The sequence below is a fragment of the Sardina pilchardus genome, chromosome 8 (assembly GCF_963854185.1).
Source record: "Sardina pilchardus chromosome 8, fSarPil1.1, whole genome shotgun sequence".
In the NCBI taxonomy this organism is placed as follows: Eukaryota; Metazoa; Chordata; class Actinopteri; order Clupeiformes; family Clupeidae; genus Sardina; species Sardina pilchardus.
Genome location: NC_085001.1, coordinates 3,591,917 through 3,603,253, shown reverse-complemented (window position 1 = coordinate 3,603,253; position 11,337 = coordinate 3,591,917). Strand labels below are relative to the sequence as shown.

The following is an 11,337-nucleotide window of genomic DNA, read 5'->3' as shown; positions in this document are numbered from 1 at the left end:
TTGTTAAACACGTTTAAACTATTGCCCTTTTATGCTTCTATTGTATGTAGGCTATTACCTTGTGTGTTTTACGTTTTATTTTTATTGTATTTATTTTTTGCTATTTTTCGACAATTTGTAAACTATTCTTTGACTACTGCCCTTCCATGTTTCTATTAGCTATTCCTGTTTGCTTGTGTTTCTGCATAGCACATTGAATGACCTCTGTGTAGAAAATGTTAAGTGGACTTGACAGCCAGAGTTAGCTTACTGTCAACCTAAAGTCTTTCCCAAGCTGTATGCTGGTCTACACCGATTTCCGTGGAAACGAAACTGAAAGTAAGGGTGGCTCCAGAGATTCAAAGTGTGACGAACTGAGGAAGAATGGCAGAGGCGATTTCAATTAACCAGGATCTTTTTATCTGTCCAATTTGTTTGGATCTACTGAAGAATCCAGTGACTCTTCACTGTGGACACAATTACTGCACGGGCTGCATTAAGGACTGCTGGGATCAGGAAGATCAGAAGGGAGTTTACAGCTGCCCGCAGTGCAGACAGACTTTCACTCCGAGACCCGTTTTAAACAAAAATAATGTTTTTGCTGAGCTTGTGGAACAGTTCAGAAAGACCAGAATTCAAGGTACTGCTTCTCCTCAATGTTTTGCTGGACCTGGAGATGTGGAGTGTGACAGCTGCACCGGGAGAAAACTAAAAGCCGTCAAGTCCTGCCTGGTGTGTTTGTTGTCATACTGTGAGACTCATCTCCAGCGCCATGATGAACTCTCAGGGAAAAGACACAACGTGGTTGATGTCACAGGTCAGCTACAGGACAAGATCTGCGCTCAACACCAGAGGCTCCTGGAGGTCTTTTGTCGCACGGATCAGAGCTGCGTCTGTTTGCTATGTTTGGTAGATGCACACAAAGGCCACGACACGGTCTCAGCTGCAGCTGAGAGAACGGAGAAACAGGTAGCACCGGGAGAGAGTTCAGGTGCGGATATCGTTAGTGCGATTGCTCCATAGCCTACCATGGAGAATTTAGCCTACCCATACAAAAAATATGATACATGATTCCAGCGAAACTGTTTTGATAGCCTAGCCTAGGCCTATGCATTAAACAAGAGTTGCGTTTAATATATTAAAACAAACAGGATTCAATGGTAGGCTAATGTTCCTTGTGATACAGCATGATCTTTAGGTTAATGATTGCTAGGTTCAATTGTCCCTTGGGGATCAATAAAGTATCTATCTGTCTGTCTGTCTGAAGCAGGCAGACAAAAAACATCCTCACCTGAAAATGCATAGCCTACCTTGTTGATAGAGTCAGAAGGACCCAGCACTGACAGAGGGCCACCGTAGAACATTGGTTATCGACTAAATTACCTAGTCAAAATTATACATTTCTCCCCTCTATATGATTCTGTCTTGCTGCTTTGCTTTTCTATCAATTAATTGAATGTAATACCGGCTACATTTTCTACAGGCCTTTACTGTAGTTTCCACAAAATTCACCGCAGAAGTCATCCTAAGGGGTTATTTTTCAAAAGTTCTTCCTTTGGAGACTGGGTGTGGTGTGTTTTCTATTAGGCTATAATAGGACCCATCATTTCTAGTGGTAGGTTTTTCGTTTGTTTGTTTGTTTTAAACACAGCTCTATGTTTAAATTGGGACAACAGAGTTTGTGTTGTTTCTTACATTCATTTTTAAGAGTGTAGTTATAGCCTACACATTGCATCAAATTGTATTACGTATTACATGAAGAGCTGCACAGAATAGTGTGCTTGAGTTACTGTTGTCACTGATCCCATCTGCTCCTTTGTGCCGAGTAACGATTAACACAGTCGGCCCGGGTCATGACTGAACATGTGTTCTGTCCTAAGTCCCAATAAAGACACTGTGTGCTCAGTGGTTTCCACTCGTCATGCAAACAAATGGGCTTCTTCATGTTAAATTTATAAATGAAAGTTTAGTGTGAGGATTAGATTACTACTGAATATCCAGTGTAAGCACTACAGTACTAATGTGTTGTCTGGGATTGTCACTGTGTCATTTAGAAGGAGATGGAGGAGACCAAGAGGAAACTCCAGCAGAGACTCCAGGAGAGAGAGAAGGAGCTGCTGGAGCTGAGGAAGGCTGTGGAGACTCTCAAGGTGAGTAGGCTACTCAGAAAACTATAGACCAGCACCAACTAACGCGCATGAGTTCGGTTCAGACAACAACAAACCGGCTCCAGAGCTCGACCCTGTAGAGGATGGCAGCATATTGAGAAGCTCCTCAGAACTTCGCACAGAAAATTACCCCAAACCCTATTTTAAACCTGCCACTTGCCGACAACCTGCCTTGGATTGACTATGCCAAACACCAAGTCTGTAAAGGAGTGTGACATTTTCAAAAAAGCAAACAAAGGAGGTAAGAAAACCCCGAAGACAGCGTCGGACGAAACCGGTAACGAGGGGGACAAAATGGCGATAGCAGAGGTGCTAACCGAGCTGAAGGCTCTCCGATCAGAATTTGGATCAAAACTCGATGTAATAGACGGCCGTCTGGATGCAATGTCCAACTCCATTTCAGCATTGGAGGACAAATTTTCAGATATCAGACGAGACGTCTCCTCCAACGAAAAACGCATTGACAAGGCCGAGACCCGCATCTCTGATACAGATGATACGCTACATCACATGGAGGCATCTTTAGCTGCGGCCATGAAAAGGATTGCGCAACTCGAATCAAAGACGGAAGATTTGGAAAATCGTGGAAGGCGTAAAAACATCAGGCTATTTGGTCTTAAGGAGGGCGCAGAGGGCTCGCGCTCACTTTTTGACTTTGTGCGTGAAAAGTTACCTGTATGGCTTGGACAGGACCCTAGCCAACCCCCTGTACTGGAAAGAGTGCATCGCACGCTGGGTGATGTAAAGCCGGATCAGCACAGAGCCGTCCTCATTCGCTTTCTTAACTTCCGAGAGAAAGAGCTCGTCCTCCGTTTAGCAAAGAATCGCAATATCACACACGACGAAAGCAAGATCTACCTCACCCAGGACCTGTCTGCCGAGACCATCAGACGTAGACGCAAGTTCGACCGTGTTAAACAGCTGTTCTTGGACATGGGGACTTTCCGAGGCTTTCATCCACATCCTTGCAGGCTCAGAGTACTCCATGAAGAAAAGATTCGACACTTTTCCTCACCAGAAGATGCTGAAGATTTCTACCGCAGCATCACAGGTGGGGGTTGCCAGAGTGGTGGTTGCCAGGTAGGGGAAAACTCCACTTCAACTGAGGGGTGAGTGGTATTATGACCTATTTTCACATTCAATCTCATTGAGCCAAACAAGAACTGAAACCTTAATGGAACTCTGCAGATATGGACATTGATTTAAAACCAAACGTAACATTATTTTAAAACATTTTTGACAAAATATTTTTCTTTCTGCCCTACCTATGACTTTTATATGATATTAAGTTTTCAGCTGATCTGAAACTTGTTTTTTGTGGCTTGTGAGACCCTTTTGGTTTTAAAATAGGGGGAATTTATAATTATTATTTCTTTGCTGTGCATTGTTCAAGGACATCTGTTGTACATTCTGTTAGACAGTATCAGGGTTATTTTTGCAATGGGTCTGCCTTGTCAATTGGGGACTAGGCTTCTGGGTGGGGGGTGGGGGGGAAGGTTTGTCAGCGTTGAGAGGGATTTTTGTCTTGTCTGCCCTTGTTTCATTTACTTTATTGTTTATACTGTTTGTATATTTTGTGTCTTTTTTTGCAAGTGTATTATATGGTGCGATATTGTTCATTTCACATATGGTAAACTCACTTAATGTGGTAACATTTAACGTCAGAGGTCTAGGTCATCCAATTAAACGTAAGAGAGTCCTTTCATTTCTAAAAAGCAAGAAAGTAGACATTGCGTTTCTACAAGAAACTCATCTTTCAAATGAGGAACATAAAAAACTGAAGAGAGACTGGGTAGGACAGGTTTATTTTTCAAGTTATACAAGCAATAAAAGGGGAACAGCAATACTTATCCATAAAAATTTGCCATTCATCATCAAAGAAGAGCACTATGATCAGGAAGCCAGATATGTCTTGATTTGTGGGCTATTATATGGTCAAGAAATTCTTTTGCATAACATTTATGCACCAAATGAAGACTGCCCCAAATTCATGTCAGACATGATAACTCTGTTTACTCAACATCATAAAGACCTGGGAGTGGTGGCTGGCGACTTTAATTGTAACTGGGATGGTAATTTAGATAAGTCATCTCATTTAATATCCAATCCAAATGCATCCAAAGCGCTACAGTTGGCCTGTAGCGATGCAGGTCTGGTTGATGTCTGGAGAGAATTTAACCCAACCATTAAAGATTACACATTTTACTCAACTAGGCATAAAACATATTCAAGATTAGATTACTTTCTTTTACCTCAAGACCAACTTTCCTTTGTTACCTCCTGTACTATCGGATCAATCCTTATATCTGATCATTCTCCAGTGTATCTCACATTTGCCATAGGGCATCAGAAACAACAAACCAAATACTGGAGATTGAATTCATCACTTCTCTCAAACACAGAGGCCTGTCTAAAAATTAGGCAATGGATAAGTCAATACAAACAGGAAAATTCAGACTCCCCAGTTTCAAATGCCGTAATGTGGGATGCGGCCAAAGCAGTAATCAGGGGACATCTTATCTCATATACAAGTGCTAGGAAAAAGGCTGCCAATGAGCGTGCTTCTCAGCTTCAAAAAGAACTTACTGCCCTTGAACAGTCCCACAAACAAGCGCCTACAGAGGACAACTTGAGGAAACTTAATGCTGTCAAGACTGATCTCAATCTCATTCAAACAGAGCAAGTAAAAAAACTTCTATTTTTCACAAGGCAGCGTTATTATGAATATGGAAATAAGCCCAGCAGACTTTTAGCTTACCAGCTCAAAAAAGAACGAACTGATCGTACCATAAAACACATACGTCAGGCAACAGGCCAATTGCGGTATGATTTGCAAAGTATACAGTCCTCATTCCTAGACTTTTACAAAAATTTATACACTTCAGAAAACCCCTTAGAATCAGACATTCAGTCATTTCTAGAGCAACTATCCTTACCCACACTGTCAGACGAAGATAATGCACATCTAGGTCGCCCTTTTACTTCAGAGGAGGTGCTAGAGACCATTAAATCTTTACCACTAGGAAAATCCCCAGGATTAGACGGATACCCCGCTGAATTTTACAAAACATTTTGGCCTGACATTGAGCCCCTTTTTATGCCCATGGTTCAGGACTTTTTTAAGAAAGGACTGCTCCCTGACTCCATGAAAACAGCTGTGATATCACTGATACACAAGAAAGACAAAGATAGTGCTGAATGTTCCTCATACCGTCCAATTTCCCTACTTACAGTTGACTTAAAAATCATATCCAAACTGATCACACGAAGACTGGAGAACCTACTACCCATGCTAGTTAACCCTGACCAATCTGGTTTCATTAAAGAACGATATGCCTCAGATAGCATTAGGAGGTTATTGGACGTCATTGACTACTCTTCCCTGTCTGAACGCCAGGCACTGCTAATCTCACTGGACGCTGAAAAGGCGTTTGACAGGGTGGAGTGGTCCTACTTATTTGCTGTCTTGAAGAAATTTAATTTTGACAAAACATTTATTGGGTGGATTATAAGTCTTTACAGGGATCCTCAAGCACAAGTGTGCGTCAATGGGTCTTTGTCTGAAAGGTTTAGCCTATTCAGAGGCTGTCGTCAAGGCTGCCCTCTGTCTCCTCTTTTATTTAATTTGGCTATTGAGCCTCTTGCAGAGGCAATTAGAGCAAGTAAAGATATGGATGGCATTGACATTGGTAGAAAAGAGAATAGAATTTCTCTTTATGCAGACGACGTGATATTATATTTGTCTACCCCAGAGAGATCAATTCCAGTAGTACTGGACCTAATTAGTAAATTTGGAAGAATATCAGGTTACAAAATTAACTTGACAAAATCCAATGCCTGTCTACTTAACTCAGATATTCCAGCTGAACTTAAAAGAATTTCTCCCTTTACTTGGGCACAAGGTGGTTTTAAATACCTGGGAATAAATGTATCTCCTAATCTAAAAGACTTATTTCAAATAAACTACACCCCCCTACTTAGCAAAATCAAAGAGGAACTGGAGTTTTGGACTCTGCTTCCTATCTCTTTTATTGGACGAATAAACGTAATTAAAATGAATGTGCTACCACGATTTAATTATCTCTTCCAATCCTTACCATGTTATCTTAACAAAACATTCTTTCAGTCAATTAACAAATTGATAAACTCTTTTATATGGAAAAAATCAACACCTAGGATCTCACTGAAAACCCTAACAAAATCTAAAGAAAATGGTGGTCTGGGTCTTCCAGATTTTCAACTGTACTACTGGGCAGCACAGACTAAGGACACCATTAGTTGGATACAGAACCGGACAACTGCTCATTGGACAGATATTGAAGCTGAACTCTGTTTTCCCAGCTCAATCACTACTCTGCCATTCATCAATAACACAAAAAACATAAAGTCAATATCTAAAACATATGTTATAGCAAACTCTCTTCAGGCTTGGCAAGATGTAAAGAGATTTTGTGGATCACATACCACCATTTCTACTCTGGCCCCTCTATCATTTAACCCAGACCTGCCACCCCTGATAGGGGAAGCTCTTACTAAGTGGAAAGAATATGGCATACATCAGTTCCAGAACTTATTTGAGGAGGGCTCTTTAAAATCTTTTCTAGACCTCAGATCAGAATTTGACATCCCAAACCAAGACTTCTATAAATATCTACAGCTTCGTCATTATATAACCACATTGGAAAAGTCAGGACAAATGTCCTTTACTTTATCAACTATTGAGGAAATTATTGTAAACTCCACAAAGCTGAAAGGGAAGATTTCAGTGATTTATGGAGCATTACTAGACCACAATAGCTCCTCATTGATTTCACTTAGGACTGTATGGCAGAAAGACGTAGAACAAGACCTTGATGATGAGCTTTGGGACAACATGTGTAATAACGTCTTTGTTTCTTTATCTTGTAACAAAATCATAGAGCAAAATTACAAATTCATGCACAGAATGTACCTGACACCAGTACGTCTTAGCAAGATGTATCCCAATGTGTCCTCTAAATGTCATCGCTGTAAGACATATACTGGTACTCTTATCCATGTATTTTGGAATTGCAAAGAACTGAAACACTTTTGGAATGCAGTACACAATCTGACAAGCAAACTTTTGCAAATCCAATTCACACTATCACCTCTATTGTATCTCTTTGGTACAGATCCAGATCACACATTAGACCCCATCTCAAATAAAAGAATTGGTATAATTGCATATGTAGCCAAAAAATGCATACTGCTCAACTGGAAACAAGCTACAGCACCCACAATTAATATGTTTAAAACAATAATGAACGATACAATGCAACTTGAACACCACACATACCACTTGAAAGGTAAAGGGGATCTTTTTGCTCAAACACTGGGACCTTTAATAATCACCTGACACCTTATTTTGATCCATTATATGACCTATATCCATGTTTACCTGTCTCTATTTTCTTTTCTCTAAATTAGGACAGTAATAACACTAATACACTTGATTTTATTTTACTGTATTTATGTATATTATTTTTATTTTATTTATTATGTTTATACTTTTGTTTTTCTCCCAACTTAAGCATGCACCAATATTTGTAATGCTTTAATTTCTCCCTCTCAGTTACTTATGTGTTGTTGTGTTTGTGTATGTAAATGAAAATTCAATAAATAAACAATTGAAAAAAAAAGAAAACTATAGACCCTTTAGTTACATTGAGCTGATGGTAATTTGGGGACAAACACAAATGTAGTTCTTCTGATCAAAGGAGAGGACAGCAGCTGGCTGCCATGTCAGAGCTCTTCTAACGGTAGCCAGTTGGTACTGTAGGTAGCGGTGCCGTGTGTGAACCTTCCTCCAGAGATGTGCTAGCAAGAGATGCTAGAGCCTGTGGGTTTTAGCTCACTTGCTAGCTAACGTGCTCAGCTCCCATTGGAGGTGCTGCAAGTTGCAGTTCAAGTCACAAATGCAGGGCTGAGCCGTGCGGTCAACACAACACAGTTCAGTGCTCTTCCCCAGTCAGTGCTCTTACCCAGTTCAGTGCTCTTACCCAGTCAGGGCTCTTACCCAGTCAGGGCTCTTACCCAGTCAGTGCTCTTACCCAGTCAGTGCTCTTACCCAGTCAGTGCTCTTCCCCAGTCAGCCAGAGAGGAGTCTTCATAACTGGGGCACTCTCCAGTCCCTCTGTGCCACACTGTGGGCAGCAGGTGGTGTGGAAGAGCTGAGTGAGGGCTGCTTTAGACGGACCCTCCTCTTTGTGTGTCTCCTAACAGAGCTCTGCACAGACAGCAGTGGAGGACAGTGAGAGCATCTTCACTGAGATGATCCGCTCCATTGAGAGAAGGCGCTCTGAGGTGACAGAGCTGATCAGAGCTCAGGAGAAGGCTGAGGTGAGTTGGGCTGAAGGACTCCTGAAGCAACTGGAGCAGGAGATTGTTCAGCTGAAGAGGACAGATGCTGAACTGAAGCAGCTTTCACACACAGACGATCACATCCATTTCCTCAAGGTAAATGTAGTGTAGATACTGTAGATTGTTAGCAGACAAAGTATTTCATTTACATTATCATACAATCCTCGTTGGAACATATTAATTCAATTGTACAGCATAATTCCCTTACAGGATAAAAAAAGGATATGTGACCCTCCATAGCGAAAACAGTCGCTTGTCGCGCGATACTATTTTGAGAAAATCCACAATAAACAATCTTCTGGGTTAAAATGTTGAATTTCACGTTTTCGCATAATTCTACAGTTTCATATCGTGAACTCATTTAATGGAAAAACATACGTTTTGACTGTTCAACCCGGTGAAGATTCAACACATTAGCAGTCATTCCCGTTGTCCACGCCGCTTAAAAAGTTGATTTCTCCTCTTCTGCATATCGTGACGGGAGAACCATGTCAACTTTGGATGCGGTTACTTTAGTGATAGTTTCTGTAATACCTTCGATATACAGTACGTATCGTTGGAAAGCTTAGTTTAAGGCCGTTCATGTGAGCACAATAACCTAATTTAGTAGATTTTACTAAAGCGACTGTTTTCGCTATGGAGGGTCACATATACGAATACTTACAGTAATTAAAGTGTCTGTCTGTTTTCAGTTGAATGTGTTTGCATTCAGTGCCAAGACTCTGCAATAGACAACCTCTTCAACATTTCTCAGACCTAGAGTAGGACACCTAGCTTGATAGAAATACAAGAGAGGGACTCCCTTGTAGCCTATACATGTTGCATCAAATGATGTTGCTTATTAAATCTGAACAACAATAATATTGTACAAGAGTAGACAGGACTGGTGCAATGGAGATCATATATACTGTAGATCATAAAGCTTATCTGTTTATCCAGTCATCTCTCTCTCTCTCTCTCTCTCTCTCATTTGTAGAATTTTCAGTCAGTCAGCCCTCTGTCTCAGTCCAAAGACTCATCCCACACCTCTGTCAGCCGAAGCTGGTCTTTCGAGGCTGTGAAGAAATCTGTCTCCACACTGAAGGGGCAGCTGGAGGATTTCTTCAAGCAGGAAGTCATGAAGATCTCTGCAGCAGGTGGGTTATATAGATATTCATTTGAAAACAATTACTGTAGATAATAAAGTTTACGATGAAAGATTGTTGAGCTGGAGTGCTACCTGGAATGTGTGATAGTTAGTGCTAGATGGTGCTCTTTGGTCAAAAGCTTACTTAGTATCAAAAAATACTTCACGTTCACTCCCTGACAAAGGCTTTCAGCCGAAACGCGTCGGAGTGTGTGCTTTTTTATCATGTGCTGCCAAGTAGAATAAAGGCATTTTAAACTTTCTACTAGATGAGTGCCTTGGTATCTTTCCAATTTTAGATAATAGAGATTATTTAAAACACATAAAATAGTGAAGTTTATTTTAAGTGCAGCCTTTTCTCCTTTTCTGTTCTAAGTTATAAGCTGTTACAGGTATATGAGTTGTTTGGTCCAGCGCCTGCCCCTATACCTGTGCATAGTGATATTTATGTCGTCATGTTGGTCATGACTAACAGTGAGATGATTAATTAATTTGGCAAAGAGACTTACAAATGCTTACTCATATTATTTGTACCTAGAGCTATTTGGCCATTCAATGTATAATATACCAACTTAATTGACCCATTTGGTCAGCAATTTTGTTGGGATAAGGAATTGATTCAATGATGTACCGCTACCGTTCACTTCTGCACATTCTCTCCACAGAAATAAATGGCGCTTGTCATCTTGTCTGTATCTCCTATTTGTGCAATTTATATGTGCATTTCAATTCAGGAAGTAGATGAGAGAAGAAAAAACAAAAACAAAAAAAAAAACGTCCCTATCTGACCGTTACGATAATTACGCTAGTGGTGGTCATAATTATCATTTAGCTGGCGCTGTTATCCAGAGAGACTTGCAGTGAGCTACAGGAACTACAGGAACTACTGCAGGGTTAGGTGCCCTGCTCAGAGACACAATGGTGGCAGCCCCTGGGATCAAACTCACCACCTTTAGGTGTTCCATTTGGAAGCTCCTGAACCACTAGACCAGCAGCCCCCACATCTGCAGGTGTTCTGAGCCTGCTCTCCCCATCCTGATGAAGATCAGTGATGCTTGAATGAGTGCATCTCCATCTTCACTTTGGTTCAAATTTGGTTAGTTATAATGCATTTCTTCTTTCTCAGTGTCTGATGTGCAGGCTGTTTTTACTGAGCCAGTAACCAGAGAGGAGTTCTTAAAATGTACGTTGGTGTGGTCCACAAAAACACACAGTACACCCACACTTTTAATCTTTGAATACAGACAGTGAAACACACTTACAATCTACATTTACACACAGCCATTCAAACAAAAATGTACAGAATCTCTCTCTCTCTCTCACACACACACACACACACATACACACGGCCATACACACTTTTGAAGTTTTGAATAGACATACTAGAATCAATCCTGGTAAACAGCACACACACACACACACACACACACACACACACACACACACTCAACATATTAGTTTAATCTTTTGAATACAAGCAGTCAAACACACCACATTTACACTTGCATACAGCCATTCACACACACACACACACACACACACACACACACACACACACACACACACACACACACACACACACACACATACACACACACACACACACACACACACACATACCTAATGAAAATGCAAATCTAACATTGTCCATTCTTCTCCCTCATCAGACTCCTGTCACTTCAC

General features: G+C 40.9%; 1 protein-coding gene across 2 annotated transcripts in view; it reads left to right on the top strand.

Moving 5' to 3' along the window:
- The first annotated feature begins 319 nt into the window (after positions 1-319).
- Positions 320-11,337, top strand: part of LOC134088423 (tripartite motif-containing protein 16-like) — a 28,863-nt gene continuing 17,845 nt past the window's right edge. Inside the window, exons 1-6 of one of the 2 annotated variants that reach the window (XM_062542384.1) lie at positions 320-948; positions 2,034-2,129; positions 8,391-8,624; positions 9,505-9,664; positions 10,781-10,837; positions 11,322-11,337. The exon at positions 11,322-11,337 is cut by the window's right edge and continues 508 nt beyond it. In XM_062542384.1, coding sequence (XP_062398368.1) covers positions 364-948; positions 2,034-2,129; positions 8,391-8,624; positions 9,505-9,664; positions 10,781-10,837; positions 11,322-11,337 — 1,148 coding nt within the window. In that variant the 5' untranslated portion in view covers positions 320-363. The remainder of the gene's footprint in view (positions 949-2,033; positions 2,130-8,390; positions 8,625-9,504; positions 9,665-10,780; positions 10,838-11,321) is intronic. The other variant, XM_062542385.1, reaches the window with a different exon arrangement.